This window comes from Leptonychotes weddellii, chromosome 14 (assembly GCF_054177405.1).
Source record: "Leptonychotes weddellii isolate Sample4059 chromosome 14, ASM5417740v2, whole genome shotgun sequence".
NCBI lineage: Eukaryota > Metazoa > Chordata > Mammalia > Carnivora > Phocidae > Leptonychotes > Leptonychotes weddellii.
The window spans coordinates 5216759-5234568 of record NC_138382.1 but is presented as its reverse complement, the minus strand read 5'-3'; the positions used below and the strand labels follow the sequence as shown (position 1 = coordinate 5234568).

The 17810-nt window shown below is 34.3% G+C and overlaps 1 protein-coding gene across 4 annotated transcripts in view; it reads left to right on the top strand.

The window, feature by feature from the left end:
• Nucleotides 1-17810, top strand: part of JAK2 (Janus kinase 2) — a 143524-nt gene that overhangs the window by 113025 nt on the left and 12689 nt on the right. For all 4 annotated transcript variants that reach the window (XM_081802767.1, XM_081802766.1, XM_081802765.1 and 1 more), the window contains 9 exons: nucleotides 786-920; nucleotides 2008-2095; nucleotides 5648-5775; nucleotides 6524-6662; nucleotides 8326-8477; nucleotides 8628-8778; nucleotides 9601-9737; nucleotides 16550-16739; nucleotides 17342-17466. In XM_081802767.1, the coding sequence (XP_081658893.1) occupies nucleotides 786-920; nucleotides 2008-2095; nucleotides 5648-5775; nucleotides 6524-6662; nucleotides 8326-8477; nucleotides 8628-8778; nucleotides 9601-9737; nucleotides 16550-16739; nucleotides 17342-17466 (1245 nt within the window). The remainder of the gene's footprint in view (nucleotides 1-785; nucleotides 921-2007; nucleotides 2096-5647; nucleotides 5776-6523; nucleotides 6663-8325; nucleotides 8478-8627; nucleotides 8779-9600; nucleotides 9738-16549; nucleotides 16740-17341; nucleotides 17467-17810) is intronic.

The window sequence follows — 17810 nt, the reverse complement described above, 5'->3', positions numbered from 1 at the left end:
GAGTGCAGGCTTTCAACAATTATTTTGTAAGGACATGCAAGAAATACTAGTAATAGTAGTAATGACCAACACTTACCGAGCATTTACTTTGTGTCACGGACTGCACTCAGTGCTTTCATGTATTCATTCATTTATTGTTCATAACAATACCGTGGAAAAACGATTCTCCCCATTCCTCAGATGAGGAGACCAGGACAGCGGCAGCACAGAGAGATACAGTAGCCTGTCCGAGGTCACACAGCTAGGAAGTGGTGATAAGGAACAGTCCACATTCTGCCTCCACAGACCATACTGTACTGCCTTTCTCTATTATGAGAGGCAGACAAAGAAAAATATTCATATGTAAGTAAGTGTAGGTAAACACTGACACTATGAAAAAGTGATAATTATAGCTAATTTCAGGGGGTTTAAGAACATGGTGGAACCAAAATGCATTTTATTCATTAATCCTTCTGTCTTTATTACAGAATACAGATTAATATTTGCTCATGGATTTTTAAAGATTTTTATTTATTTATTTGAGAGAATGAGAGACAGAGAGCACGAGAGGGAAGAGGGTCAGAGGGAGAAGCAGACCCCCTGCTGAGCAGGGAGCCTGATGTGGGACTCGATCCCGGGACTCCAGGATCATGACCTGAGCCGAAGGCAGTCGCTTAACCAACTGAGCCACCCAGGCGCCCCATGCTCATGGATTTTTAAAAACCCTTTGTCATTAAACATATTTCCTAATTCCTACATCTTTCTTCATCTTTACTCATTCTTTTTTTCTCTTTTTTCTTTTGAAGAATGAAAGCCTTGGTCAAGGCACTTTTACAAAAATTTTTAAAGGTATAAGAAGAGAAGTAGGAGACTATGGTCAACTACATGAAACAGAAGTTCTGTTAAAAGTTCTGGATAAAGCGCACAGAAACTATTCAGAGGTATGTATGTTCTTTGTGTAGCTTGTGTAGTTTCTGATATTTAAACATATGCTCCCATATTGACACACATTCATGCATGCAGCTTTTCAAAACTGCAATTTTTAAAAGCATATATATCAAGGACCTTTCTGAGGATGCTTTCTGGGGGAGGCTATAGAAAATTATAGAATTTTTTGATAATAACTTATTTCCAAACTAATTACTCTTAACATTGTATTATGGGTATTACTACATCTCTGCATATATTAAGGCAGGAACTTTCAAACTGGCTCTCCAAACTTTTATGGGTTCCACAGATTTCCTTCACAGTTTATTTTTAAAAAAATTTTTGAAAGGCGCTGTACTAAAGAACACTCTAGGTGAAATATGGGTGCCTCTGGGCATTTTCCAGAGATGCTAGCCAGCAGAAGGCCAGTTGTTAGTTGCCAGGGTCCTTAACATAGCAAGACATCACCAAACATGACATAACAAACATTTATAACACTTAAAATGTCTTAAATGGTATTAGTGGAAGCTGACGTGAAACATCTGAGGGAAAATTTTTCTAATCCAGAATACCACAGTGATGATGATTGTGATCTTCAACAACTGTCCCCAGAAGTTCTAGTCAAAGGTTGGTTGAGTTAGAGTGATATTAATGCCATGCCCGTCTCCTGACATAATTGTCATATTTTATCTGCACAGAGAACATTCGTAATCCTTTGAGAAGTTATCTGAAGCTCTCATCCATTTATTTGAGTCCCCTATCACTGTCTCTGGTGTCTGCCTCTGTGCTCTCCCCCAGGTGCTAGGGGTCCAAGGCTGTTGATCTTGCAGCATTCACCTGGCCCTGTACCTCTCCTGCTCTCTCTCTGTTATTTCTTATTCCAGGCTTACTCAGGGGTTTCCTCAGAATGAACTCGAGCATCAAGGTTGATAGCGGTCGCAGGTCCATGTAAGGGAACCAGAGCAGCCTTATCTGTAGTCCTGCTGAGAATAGGAGAGAGTGCATTTCTCATACAGCAAACAGTATCTTTCTGACCTATGAACATTTATAGGCACAAACAATAATTCTTTTACATTTTTTGTATGTTTTTCTTTTCCTTAGTCTTTCTTTGAAGCAGCAAGCATGATGAGCCAGCTTTCTCACAAGCATCTAGTTTTAAATTACGGAGTATGTGTCTGTGGGGAAGAGAGTAAGTAAAACTACAGACTTCCTTATGTTAATGTTAGACCTTCTCAGAGCATCTATTTTTGTTTATATAGAAAATTCAGTTTCAGGATCACAACTAAGTATCACTATAAACCATAATTTAAGAAGAGTTAAATATTGTTGAAATCAAAAACATTGAAAACTGTTCAGTTTTGTCTTCTAAAAAAGGAAACCAATGAATGAAATTAAAATGCAGAAGACAGTTAACATACCTTATGTTAAAATGCCCAAACAGTGGAGTATTACAGTAAATAAATGTCTTACAACCTTTTCTGGTAACCATAGCAATATGAATTATGGTTCATTATCATTGGAATAACTGGCTATTATAGTACAAATTTTTTTGAATTGTAAAAAAATCATATAAATAAATGATAGACTGAGTTTGTAATAGAACTGACTAAAATGATTAGATGTTGATATTTGATATATTCTGTGTCTAAATTTAGACTGTTCATAAAAACTCAAGAAGTTTACATTCAGAAAATTACTTACGTAATTCTCCATTTTCCACTAATAATATGGATGAAATATGCATCCATTCTTATGTAACATTTCTTCATATCTTTGAAAATTGATATTCTTTTCAAAGGCAGCGATTTTCAAATCTGTTCTGTGGAGGTATTTCAGGTATCTCAGGGTTGATGAATTGAGAGTAAATCTAACTACAGTCATGGAGACTTCTGCTCACTTATTCCCAACTAGAGTAGTTCTGTATTTATCTTTTTTATTTATTGATATTTCTCATAATTTCCCATTTAGGGGAAGAAAATACATTTTTTTTTAAAGTTTAAAGCAGTGTTTCAGAGCATGTAATTCCAGTTCTTATGCTTGCTTTTATATTTATTTCATTTATTCTGGGATGTACTTTTTTCACATTTAAAAATACCTGAAATTGGAAAGTGTGATATAATCAATGACATGTCATAATTTAATTTTTTCTTTTATGACACATAAAATAATGAGACGACAATCAGTGGTATCTCTAAAACATAATAGGTCTTAAATGCCACATAAAAAAGTTTTATTAAGCTTTTGTTCATTGTAATTCTTTTATATTTATTCTTTTTTTTCTTTTCTTTCTTTTTTTGACACTTGCCATGACATAAATTTACCTGTGGTCAGGTCTTAATTATTGGTATATGGATTGTTCTCTAAATTAATTATGGGCAGCAAAACATTCTTTAAATTTGTTTTAGTTACCCAGCAAGGTCTAAAGTCACTAACTTTTGTCACTAACAACAAAGTTGTTATATACCAAGTAAAACTAAGTAATTTTAATATTAGATCAAGCAGAATCACAATTTAAGGTAAGATCATGCATTTTATTTATTTTATTTTTATTTTTATTTGGGGGAGGGAGGGGCAAAGAGAGAAGGGGAGAGACAATCCCAGTCTCCACGCCTACCACAGAGCCCAACTCTGGGCTCAACACAGGGCTCGATCACACAACCCTGATATCATGGCCTGAGCTGAAATCAAGAGTCAGAGGCTTGACCAGCTGAGCCACCCAGGTGCCCCAAGATCATGCGTTTTATTTTATTTTTAAAGATTTTATTTATTTATATGATAGAGAGCGTACGAGTGGGGTGAGGGGCAAAGGGAGAGGGAGAAGCAGACTCCCCGCTGAGCAGGGAGTGCGATGTGGGACTCCATCCCAGGACCCTGGGATTATGACCTGAGCCGAAGGCAGACACTTAACCAACTGAGACACCCAGGTGCCCCAAGATCATTCATTCATTCATTTGTTCATTTTATTTCTTTATTTATTTACTTACTCATTCGAGAGAGAGAGTGCGCGAGAGAAAGCACGAGCAGGGTTGGGGAGAAGGAGAAGCAGGCTCCCCACTGAGCAGGGAGCCCAATGCAGGGCTAGATCCCAAGACCCTGGGATCATGACCTGAGCTGAAGGCAGATGCTTAACCGACTGAGCCACCAAGGCACCCAAGATCATTCATTTTAAAACAAATGTGAAACATAGGCATGTGTGAAGTATAGGCACTTAACTTTAAACTGGGCCAGGAACTAACATGGATTACAATGTGAAAGTCTGTCAGAACTTCTTTAAAGATATATATAGTGATGCCATGGTTAAATTTTTTGCTTGAATTTTTTTGGTTTTTATTTTATCTGAATTTTCCATTTTTATAATTAAAAAAACAAATCCTTTTTTTCTCATTTATATAACTTATTGTTTATTATGCGGTAGAAACAATAAAATAATGTCAATAAATTTAGATTTGAATTGAGAACCTGAGCTTATTGCATTACAAATTTGTACTAGATGACAATAAATAAACCCTACTCCCAGTTTAATTATTAAACAACATGTCTTACTGTAGAAAGAGTCTTTGGCTTTCTGAAACGTGGTCAATACTGGAAATTTTTATCTGTTTTAAAGGCAGTCAGGACTGTTTTTAGAAGCAAAATATATCTTAATAGTATATTTAAAATACACTTCTAAAGGTAGAGCAATGCAAAACTAATTTTTGCTTTTTTGCAGCATAAATTAAAAGGAATGGAGTTCAAACTCAAATTTTCCTTAATACCTGCAAGAATAGACTTCCTATAAATTTTTATGTGTAGAAGAAGAATTTCAGGAAGTTTTGATGTCTAAATACAGTAGCCCCTCCTTATCTGCAGCGTATTGTTCCAAGACCCCCAATGGATGCCTGAAACTGAGGATAGTACCCAACCTTATATACACTAAGTTTTTCCTATATATACATACCTGTGATAAAGCTTAGTTTATAAATTAGGCACAACTAGAATGACAACAGTAAGTAATAATAAAATAGAACAGTTATAGCAATCTACTGTAGTAAAAGTTTATGTGAATACAGTCTGTCTCTCTCTCTCAAAATACTGTATTTATACCATACTCACACTTTGTCTTATGATGTGAGATGGTAAAATGTCTATGTGCTGAGACGAAGCGAGGTGAGTGACGTAGGTAGGCACTGGGGCGCAGCATTAGGTTATTACCTTCTGACAGTAAGTCGGAAGAGGATCATCTGCTTCTGAACCTGTTGACTATGGGTAGCTGAAACTGTGGAAAGCAAAACCACGGATAAGCAGGGGGCACTACTGGAGTGTCATGGAAGAGAAATTAACTTGGTGACAAATTTTCATTTGTTTAAAAAATGCAGCTGTAATTCAGTACTAATACATAGAGGTATGCTGGATAATAATATATAAATGTAAATATAAAAATATATAGTAACATTATAATAATGACAGTATATAACATATAATGTGTATATATGTTATATATAATTATGTAATATATGTAATTATATATAATATTGTGTATATGTAATTATTTAGATTCCTGCATCTTGTGGTTGTGAATAAGCTGAACCCCAAAATACAATGGTATATGCTCTTAAGCTTTCTTTACATTAGTGAATTTTTGCATAATTTAATCTCTTTACCTATAATACCCACATATAACTGTATATTTATAAAAGTTTAAAATTACATATATTTTTATTGTATGTGTACTTGAGCCTTTTATTTTTATATTTTAATGCAGATATTCTGGTTCAAGAGTTTGTAAAATTTGGATCACTAGATACATATCTGAAAAAGAATAAAAATTCTATAAATATATTATGGAAACTTGAAGTGGCTAAACAATTGGCATGGGCCATGCATTTTCTAGTAAGTAAGAAGTATAATTTTTTATCAAAAACTTACGGTTCTATCTTATGAAGCAATGTAAGCAGTTTCTTGACTCAGGAACAAGAAATATGTAAATAAATCTGAGTCATTTAAACTAATCTGTTAGTTGATGAATGAGATTATTTTAGGCATGTATTTATTTATGTAAAATCATGGTTTTGAAAGAGTTTTGTCATTCTATCAATCTCTTAACATTGCTGGTGAACAGTCATAGTTTGTGTCACTTGGGTTTAGAGAATTTAATAAAAAATATGCAGAAACTTGTGTTAGTTATGGATCGCAGAAAATGCCTTGTTATGGTGTCTGTGGGCAATTGGACATTATGTCCAGTGAGAAAGCAGTATTGCCATAGAGGCTGAATACCAGAGGGCCATCCAGTGATGAGACTCCTCAGAGTGCCCCTGTATCTTGCCGCTGAACAGAAACAATATTTACTTGCTGTTTAGAAATGCATACTGTTTAAAATCTCAGGTTTAGAAAGTGAAGTGGCATTGGTAGTTTTAATATATTCTTTTTATTATGGGCTTAGATTGTTGTGTCATTTGAGAAGTAAAACAAAGCACAGTGCTGCCGTAAACCTTTATTTCAAAGCGTGCTTCCAAATTAATGTTTATTAGCTAATACTGTCCTATTTTTTTCTTTAAATCCATGTTGGGACCTTGGATATACTAAGTTTTCAAATATTTATAGATTGATATTTGAATGTCTGTGCATTTAACTTTAATAGGAAGAAAAAGCACTTATTCATGGGAATGTGTGTGCCAAAAATATTCTGCTTATCAGAGAAGAAGACAGGAAAACAGGAAATCCTCCTTTCATCAAACTTAGTGATCCTGGCATTAGTATTACAGTTTTGCCAAAGGACAGTAAGTTCTATAGGAAACGCATTTACCTTTTCTTTTACTTTTTTTTTTTTTTAATTTGAGTATAGTTGACACATAATGTTACATTAGTTTCAGGTGTACAACACTAGGGATTCCACATTACTACTTGGAGAGTAGTATAAAAAGCATGTTGTTAATTTTTTTCTCAATCTCTGTTATTGACATGTTCTTGATTAATAATAAAATTTAACTACCATTTTTAGCAGTCCATGTTATCATGGATTGCAAAATGATTTTTTAAAACAGTTTTAATCCCTACTTGAATGGAAGATCAGATTTTATCCATTTTTTAATGTGAAATTTTCTAATACATTCTTTGAAGCAACAAGTAAATTATCTAAATTTTACTTCCTTCAGTCACTGAGTAAAAACTTGAGAAGATATATTATCTACTTTGAGGTCTTATTTAATTATTCAGCTAATTCTGACTTTTAAAAACTTAAAAAAAATCTTTTGTGTTTGTTAGCCTTCTATTTAATACTATTAAAGTAAAAATTTCAGTCACATGCAGGAGTTTATTTTTGGTACAAATAATGTTGTAATTGTATCTCATTATCTTAGCTAATTTCTCTAATTGACTGTTCTAAATGTAGACTCTAAATTGATCAACTTTTGTGCATTGATGTATCCTATTTAAGCCAACAGTATTGAAACTTGTTAGCTTATCTGACAGTGAAGACAGATAATAGGGCAGAAAATGTTATAGGATCTTGGAACCTATATTCAGGGAAATTTTACTCTTTGGAATGGAAATGAAGAAGGAGAAAATTTATTCATGTGGTTAAAGAGAAAAGAACCTGTACTCTTTAATCTCTTAATTATACAGCAAAAATATTCATACTGCTTTACCAAAATATACCAAAAGATGCAACAGATTATCCTTCATTCTTATATATCATTTTATTTATTTTATCTATGTATCATGCCAGATTACCAGAAGGTGGATTTAAAATTGCTCCCTCGTTGCTTGAATAGCATTTTTCTGATGGGGTCAAAGACCATAGCAACTTTATTGGGAAATTGCATGATCTTAGCAGAAACTACCTATATCAATTCCATATTCATAGTATCTTGGTATAATTCATTCATTCATCTGCCTGTTGGTCCTTGTTTTCTCATGTATATGTTAGAATTGCCACTGCTGTTTCATCATTAGAACAGCTCAGAATGTTGTTAACATTACCTTTACTACTTACACATTGTAAAGAAATTAAAAAAAAATCCAAAGGCAGTTTAGGACAAATTTTATGGAAAAAACTTTTTGAATGCATAGGAAAGGGTAGAGAGAGTAGGACACGAGTTGAGACATGATGGCTTAATGGAAGGAAGTTTAGTTGATCCGGGATTTGTTGTATAAGATTCTAATTCTCTCCATGCTACTAACAAATTTTGTGACTTTGGGCAAATTATTTAGTCTTTATGGGTCTCAGTGTTATCATTGTTAAAGCTGAGATATTAGATGCTCTCAAAGGTCCCTTCTAGCTCATAAGTGTATATACCTGCTTGTGTGATGCACACAACACACAACCCCAAACAAATAAAAAAAGACCTGATTATTCAAATCAGTTAGAAAATTATTTGCATATAAAAGAATTGTTTACTTGTGTGAACCATTTTACCATACTTTATTCCTATCGTCTAAAAGTTCTTCAGGAGAGAATACCATGGGTACCACCTGAATGCATCGAAAATCCTAAAAATCTAAATTTGGCAACAGACAAATGGAGTTTTGGTACCACTTTGTGGGAAATCTGCAGTGGAGGAGATAAGCCTCTGAGTGCTTTGGATTCTCAAAGAGTAAGTTTATATTAACTGTGAAGTTGGAATTACTCTGTGATCCTTGAATTTCGTTCACATGACTTGATATCTTTTTAGCCTATCTGATGTTAAGGAAGAAGCTTGATGTCACATTCTACAATTTATTCTCATCTGGTTCTTTAATTATAGAAGCTACAGTTTTATGAAGATAGGCACCAGCTTCCTGCACCAAAGTGGACAGAATTAGCAAATCTTATTAATAATTGTATGGATTATGAACCAGATTTTAGACCTTCTTTCAGAGCCATCATACGAGATCTTAATAGTTTGTTTACTCCAGGTATGTATTGATGGGATAGTCTTAATTGATTTTCCAGCCAGCTTTCTGTCTTTATTGTATTTAACAAATCTTTACTAATTTTGTAATCCCTTGCAAGAAGTTCCTTGATGTTTTTTTTTTAGTTTTTATTTTAATTCCAGTTAGTTAACATACAGTGTTATATTGGTTTCAGGTGTACAATATAGTGAACCTTCATGTCTTTTAGACCCTCTTAGTTTCTTATGTTCATACGACTTTTCCTACTTTATACATATTCTAGTCTTCTTGATTAAACAGTCTCTCCATTTTTAAGAGAAGCTTCTTCTTCAGTAACCTGGTTTTAGTTTACCAGTTAATGAGTAGTGTACTCTAGAAGTCTGTTTGGCTTATTTGACTTTTTTAAAAGCAATTTTTAAACTACTCATGTATTTTATAATTGAGTGGTTTTCTAAACATGAAGTAGATTTGTTTTCATTTGTCCAGTACTTTAAAATATGTAGCTAAATGTACATATGTCTGACCCATAGGTATTTCTTATTCCAATACTACTTGCCATTCTCATCAAAAAAGTCAAAATAATATAATCTTACTTTATAAATACTAAAGCTGCCCATTTTGGAAATTATTTATCCTTTGCAAAAGTCTTTCTTAAAAGCCTGTTAGGTTATGGGTAATAAGAAAAGACTCGTTAATACAGCTTAAACTATTAGAGTTGTCCTGTGTTAATTTGTATGTAGTATTTCTAACTCATTCTGATTATTTTGGTTAACTTGAATATATATCATTTTAACTCAGAAAATGTAATTTGCCAGCTTATGGTAGTAATATACTTTATTTCTCCAGATTATGAACTATTAACAGAGAATGACATGTTACCAAATATGAGAATAGGTGCCCTAGGGTTTTCTGGTGCTTTTGAAGACCGAGACCCTACACAGTTTGAAGAGAGACACTTGAAATTTCTACAGCAACTTGGTAAGGTAAGATGTCAGAAGCTTTTTAAATAGTTAGCATATAATCCTAGAACATTTTATTTTGAAAATAAAGGCTTTAGGGACACCTAGGTGGCTCAGTCGGTTAAGTATCCAACTCTTGATCTCAGCTCAGGTCTTGATCTCCGGGTCAGTAGTTCAAGCCCTGCATTGGGTCCAGCATGGAGACTACTTAAAAAAAAAAAGAAAGAAAAGAAAGGCTTTAGAGATTCTCTAAGATTTACTTTACACAAAATTTAGGGAGTGTTTATAGAAAAAAGGTTTAGTCATCAGTTATTGGAGAAATGCTGTGTTAAATAAATAGCTCTTTTTACTGAAGAACCTCTTGGAACCTTTAACATGTAATGTGCATTGAACATCTTTAAAAGGATGAAAATTAGGCAGTATTTCTTCTATTGATTTGACCATGGGACTCTTTCTTGGCTTCTATTGATTTGACCATGGGACTCTTTCTTGGTAGAAGTGCTTTAGTTACGTCGTAGAGAAAGGAACAATTAAACCTGTCTACCCATCTCCTTTTATAGTCATCTCAGGGTGAAATAATTAATCTCATTGTCCAGAGTCTAAATGTTGACTGGACTGTGTTTGTTAACAAGACAGAGTTTCTATCTGCTAAAAGTCACACAGTCATGCCTAGACTTTATATTTTAAGTAAGACCAGGAAAAGCTTAGTTATTAGCAGGTCCAGTTAAAGTGGTAAGCTTTCTTTCTTCTCCTAAGCTTGTTAGTGTAGACTTCTGTACCTTGTGGCTTACAAATTGGAAAGAGAAGATCCAGGCCAAAACCAAACATTTATTATCACCTAGTTTAGGAATTAGAAATTTGGGAGCAACTTAGCTGGGTGGTCCTAGCTCAGGGTCTCTCACAAGACTGCAGTGAAGTTGTCATCCAGGCTTTGCAGTCTCATTTGAAGGCTTGACTGGGGGAAGATTTACTTCCAACCTCACTAACATGGCTATTGACAGGCCTCAGAATATCTGTTTCCCATCTTAATTATGTGGGCCTTTCTGCAGGGCTGCCACACAGCATGGCAGCTGAGAGCAAACATCTCAGGTGGGAACCATGAACCTAATCTCAGGAATGGCATCTTAATCACTTTTGCTGTATTCTGTTCACTATAAATGAGGTGATAAATTCAGCCTACAGTCAAGGGGAAGGGATTATAAAAGAGCATGAATGTCAAAGGTAGAGAACATTGGAAGATATCTTAGAGGCTGCCAACCACACTGTGCATCTTGGCCATAACTCTATGTCGGTAGCATCAATTTCTTGTTAGTATGCAGTGTGTCCAAAACTTCTCAAACCTTTTTGTCATCTACTCCCCCGACCTTCCATCCCCCAAATTTACCTATTGACATCTCAGAAAGTGATCTTTAGAACAGTTTGGGAAGTGATGCTTTCAACTTAAGAGTAACGTCCTCATTTCACAGTGAGAAAAATAAAGGTCCAGAGGGGTTAAGTAACTTGTCTATGGTCAAACAGCTATATAGTAGCTGATGTGAGATCAGAACCTTCCCCTATTCCTACTCCTGTGCTATCTCTACTATCTCACTTAAGTAAGTTTTTGTTTGTGTGAGTATGCTTCAGTTGCAATATCTTCTATTGTTATCTTTTTGGGGCAAGTCATAGCATATGAAGAGATAAAGAAGATAATTATTTTATTTCACCAGGGATTACATTGCAAAATTGTTTATGGAAAAGGCAGAAATTAGTGTAACATGACTTATTCATGGGTTTATTGTTGAATACATCTCGATTTATTGTTAATTATATGCAGATATTTTCATGACCAGAAACACTAGTCATTAGACTAGTAACCATAGTCACTAGTCACAAAATCATGAAAACCTTAAAAATTATTTTCTGTTACTCTGAACAAGCCATTTAATTTCTCTCATCCTTTGATCCAGCCTTTAATGTGTACTATTATATATCCTAGAGATCGTTTTTGGTAGACTATACAGAAAGTTTTAGAAAATAAAATCCAACTTATTTGAAGTAAAGGGAACAACCTATATTGAAATTTCATTATCTTCAGTTGATGTGGCTATTTTTAATAAGCTTCTTAATTCTTATACTTTTATATTTTCCCAGCTGTTGATACGAACATGAATATATGAACATTTGTTTAAGACCATTTTCTAGGAAAAAATATCAGTGTTTCAAATTTCAAAATCCAAAGTGGATTCCTTCACTTTATGAGTTAAAACTTTTTAAACCAGTGAATGAAAATTTAAAGGGCAATCAAAAATGAGACATCTTTGGGAGGGTCTGAATTACTTCTAGATTTTTTGGGTTTTTTCCCCTGAAGTGATGTGGCTTTTATATACAAATATTTGAGTTCTTACAAAATGCTAGATGCTCTGCTGGTCACTGTGGATATGGGATATAGCCATTGCCTTCGTAGAGTTTACAACTTAGTTGGAGGAGGTAGATGGCAACTAACAATTATAGAACAGTGTAATAAGTATATACTGTATTTAAATTTTATACTGATCACAATTTCTAAAATTTTCATAATATGTGAATTGGTACAAGTGTCAATAAGGTAATTTCATGTATATTTATTCATTATTCAAATATTGAGATACCACATAGTTTTCTAATTACGGGTTGCTTTTTCATGTAAAATTCTAACGTAGGCCTTATGTTATTTTGGTTATTTTAAGAATTTTTAAAAAATAGGATGCAACACGGTGGTGTTATTCAGTAATTGATTGGAATTTGTTTAAAATTATCCAGAAAGTATTCTTAAGTTAAACAGTTATGCAGTAAATTGTAGTCTACTTATTTATACAAGAATATTATAAAAATTATTTTCAGGAATGTTATTTGGCATTATTAGGGTATGTTCCTTTTTTAAGAGAATTCCTTATTCTTCATAATTACCCCTTTATTTATTCTTTATTAAATGTTAATGTGCTTTTTCATAGACTGAGGTGGTATCTCATTGTAGTTTTGATTTGTATTTCCCTGATGCCGAGTGATGTTGAGCATTTTTTGAAACATAATTCTAAAAGTAATATACTATATTTACAACATTCCCCATTATTGCAGCTTTGAGTTATTTCCTTTTTCTTTTTAACATTTTTAGTTTTTTACACAGTTCTTTGGATTTAACATTATTTTAAACATAATGTAAATCGAGGAGACTATAAGGATGGCATTTTCAAAATATATTTACAACCAAATATATTTCTCAGTAATTTAGTTTGTAGGAAATTAAAGGAAAATGGTATGGTCTTTAGTTAGTGGTAGCTATTTTAATGTGGCTATTTCCTAGCTGCATTTCATATGGTAATATTAATTTCATCTTTGCTTATTTGAAAGAATTGATGTGTTCAGTGGGCTGTCTAACTATTTTATTATTGAATCTAAATCCAAAATGCCATCCCTACAAAAGTGCTCACATGTCACCTTTTCATTTTATAAAAACACAGCTCTTGTTATACTGTGTTCCTTTCTTCTTTTCAATTAGCAGCAGGGTAAAAATATGCACAGGAGGAATTTGTACTTAAAATTATTTCCATATTTTTTAAGACAACAGAAATAATGGTATATTTTAATGTAATACTCATAAAAAGAACTAAGAAGATATTGCAAAACTTTTCTACTGCTACTTGATTTCTAAAATGTGTATTTTTGTGATCTTACTTTATACTTGTGCCCTCATATACTTATATTCTTTACTCTTCACCTCAATTAAAACCTAGATTTTTTTTAAAGATTTTATTTATTTATTCATGAGAGAGAGAGGGGCAGAGGGAGAAGCAGGCTCCCTGCTGAGCAGGGAGCCCAACGCGGGACTCGATCCCAGGACCCTGGGATCATGACCTGAGCCAAAGGCAGACGCTCAACCATCTGAGCCACCCAGGCGCCCAAAACCTAGATTTTTTGAAATCCTTTTTATTCCCTATTCCTCCATGGTGCAAGATCTGGGACACACAGATCTGGACCTTGCTGCTACTACTCTTCAAATATCAGACTATCAGGCATCATTAATAGTCCTTTCTGACTATGGTTATTCTTCTCTCCTCATCATTGGCCATTGTCTTGGTCAATGCTCCACATTCCTTGGGTACTTTTGGTATTCGTTGTTTTCATCTTCACCTTGCCCCTGCCATTATTTTGGCTACCCATTCAGTACCCTTTTTAAATTCCTCAACCTCTCTACTTCAAATCTGTGTCTGTGTTAAATGAGTACACTTTGAATTCTGTAATCCCTTATAATAATCTTCCTTATGAAATATCAGACCCTGAATTCTCCCTCTCTGACTATTAACTTTGTATTTTTAGTTTTTTCCCCAACACATAAATCTTTCTTTGATATCTCTGTTATTGCCAGTGTCTTTGACCCTTTCTTCTTCCTGAAGCCTATTAGCTACCTTCTAGATTCAGCTCTCCTTTTCCACACTGGGTAGACCTCCTGGTAGATCACTTAAATTCTACTTCCACTAATAGTCACAGTTCTGTCACCTTCCCTCCCTTGATGATGTGTTTTACTTTCCCTGTCGTTTCCTCATATAGGAACAATAAAATTCTCAATTATTTTTTTCTATTTGTGTTTTCGTCTCTCAAACACTGTGAGAACAAATCAGATATAAATGTTTATTATCTCTGTTGCAAATTGATTTCCAACATTGGCTGGTACTTAGGACTCTTTTTATAGGTAGTTCTTTATTCTCCCTGATTTGATTTCTTCTGTGGTGCCAATTCCAAACATTCTCATTCCCTTCTGGTTTCCTGTCCTAAATCTGTTTCTTCACTCTCATTGTTTGCCTTTATCTTCTTCCAAAAGAAAATAGAGGCATTCCAAATTAACAGTGAGATTGATTTGTGCCTATCAACTTGACAAAGATTTAGAAAAATTACAGTGTTTAGTGTTGGCAGGAATATGATAAAATTGACATTTTTTCCACTGCTATTAGAACTTAAGTCTGTGTCCTTTTCAAGAGAGCTTCTGCTGCAGCAGATATTAGGGGCCTTTGAAATGTCCATATCCTTTGAATGGCTAATTCCACTGATAAGAAAATATCCTTAATAGAGATGTACACAGCTATTTATGAATATCATTGAAATGACATGAATGTATTTTTAAAACTTTTCTTAACGTTATATGTTTATATTTTCAATTTAAAAAATCAATACATTCATAATATACAGTAATTAAAAATAATCTTTTCAAGAAATATACATTGGCATTGGAAAATAAATTTTATGGGCACTTCGTTAAGTAGGGGGAAAGAATATAAAACTCTGTTATTTCCCACTTGGGTTTTTTTAAAAATATGTTTTGGAGTAATTTCTTAATAAGGCAGTATGAAATAGATATTTTATTATCCTCCATTTCAAGGAGGAGATAGCTGGTATTACAGAAGGAAGTAACTTACCCAAGGTCCCAAAGAGAATAAGTGGTGGACCAAGATTCTAGCCGCAATCATCAGACTCCAGAGTCCCAGGTCTTATCCACTTTACTATGTGGTCTTTGTAATTAGAGACTTAACTTTGAGACTAACATATGGTCTAGTTTTTTTTTAATTGACTTTTAAGTGTATAACTGGAAATATAGTCACTTAGAATCTTGTAGTTCAAAGACTACATTGTTTTATTTTTTAGAAATGTAGTAATACCATAATATGCTAATGTGATTAATGCAAAAAACTAATAATTTTAAATGTTATGTATCAACTTAGCAATTCTATATAGACAATAAGTCTTAAATAAAAAGAGAGTAGATTTCTTTGAAGACTGACCTTTAAAAAAATGTGGGAACATCCCCATAGGCTAAAAATTTCTTATTCTTTTTTCTTTTTTTTAAAGATTTTATTTATTTATTTGAGAGAAGGAAGGGGGAGAGCCCAGAGAGAGAGTTAAAGGGAGTAGCAGACTCCCTGCTGAGCAGAAAGCCCAACATGAGGCTCCATCCCAGGACCCTGAGATCATGACCTGAGCCGAAGGCAGATGCTTAACCCATTGAGCTGCCTAGGTGCTCCTAAAATTTCTTCTTTCCTTGAGCAAATAAATCAACCTTGTATTAGTCTGCTCAGGCTACCATAACAAAATACCATCACTGGAGGCTTGAAGAACAGGTATTTATTTCTTGTAGTTCTGGAGGCTGAAAGCCTACGATTCAGGTGCTGGCAGGGTTCAGTTTCTAGTGAGGACTCTCTTGCCTTCCATATGACCACCTTCTTGGCTGTGTCTTCACATGGCAGAGAGCTCTGGTGTCTTTTCCTCTTTTTATAAAGGCACCAGCCATATCGGAATAAGGCCCCATCTTTATGATCTCATTTAGCCTTTGTCACCTTTTCACTGGCCCTGTCTTCAAATACACTCACTTTGGGGGTTAAGTTAGTTTTCTCATAGGAATTTGGGGGGAGCACAGACATTCAGTCCATAACAGACCCTTCCTTGTTCCATCCAGCTCACTGTCAGTGATATCAAAGGGCATATTGTGAAGCAGCAAAGATCTTCCTGGAAGTTAGTGATAGAGATTTAGGAATTCCCTGACATGTCTCTTGGCTTATCTTAATAATTCATGTTCATGATTTGTTTAAATGCCTTTCTGAAGTAATTTATATTTCAGCCTGTTAATTTCTTTTGAAGAAATTAAATTTATAGATTTACTACCTACCTGTTGAAATATTATTTCCTTTTCTTATCCTAAAAGTTGCCTAATGTAAGTTTAGAGATACATCTGCTGATTCTAGCTACTGTATACTGAATCGTCTATATAATTTGAATTTATTAGTAATTTGCCTAGAAGATTTGAGATCTTTATCCTACTGTGATGTGTTTAGGGTAATTTTGGCAGTGTGGAGATGTGCCGGTATGACCCTCTACAAGACAACACTGGGGAGGTGGTGGCTGTGAAGAAGCTCCAGCACAGCACTGAGGAGCACCTGAGAGACTTTGAGAGGGAAATCGAAATCCTTAAATCCCTGCAGCATGACAACATTGTGAAGTACAAGGGAGTGTGCTACAGTGCTGGTATGTTGCCCATTGAAATCCGGTTTGAACTCAGGGTATGTCCTTGGCATACTGGGTAATGGAAACAAGAAAATGTCTCAAGATCTGGACTTCTGTGCCAGTGCCCAAGGAGAGAACCATTCATCTGCCTGGAGATTGTGCCTGAGATGCTGAGCTGCAACCACAGGAAGTCTGTGGCTTCTCAGTTCATCATTCTTCTCACTGAGGATGGTGCTTACCATGCTTGCTCAAGCTTACCAAGAGACTCTCATTTTTAAATAAACAAACTGTCTTTGCTCACATTTTCTATGAAAGTATTTTTTAAATTAGATACTTTTTGTTCAGTACAGATGAAGAGAAGGGAAATTTTCTCATCAGTTTATCTGGGTTTGCATAAAGGGTTACACAAGATTAAACCATAACTATTTTTTAAGCTTCCTTTCAAAACGTTTTGATTCAAAAAGCCTGTGTTCTTAACTACTACATCACTTAATTTATAATCAGGTTTTTTCATCTTAGAGTTTATATATATCTTTAAGTCATGTATGTATGGTTGTTCTCTAATATTTTATCAGTAAAATATGGCAGAGTAAAACATTGTGTTCCCATTTGTATGTTAAAAGGTCGGCGTAATCTAAGATTAATTATGGAATATTTACCATATGGAAGTTTACGAGACTATCTCCAAAAACATAAAGAACGGATAGATCATAAAAAACTTCTGCAGTATACATCTCAGATATGCAAGGTACTTAATATCCTGGCTACTTGTTGTAAATAAAAAGAGCATGCTGAAGTAATTGTTACAAAGCCCTCTAGAGGTTTTCTTAGATAATTAAGGTAGTATGTAGAGGAAAGACCCACTTAAATTGTTTGTTTATAAAACTTAGCTGAAATAAGGAAACAAACGGAGTGTTGTTGGAGTGGGGGATGGGGTGGGAGGGATGGGGTGACTGGGTGATAGACACTGGGGAGGGTACGTGCTCTGTTAAGCGCTGTGAATTGTGCAGGACTGTTGAATCTCAGATCTGTACCTCTGAGACAAATAATGCAAGATATGTTAAGAAAAAAAAAAGAAGAAGAAGAAGGTAG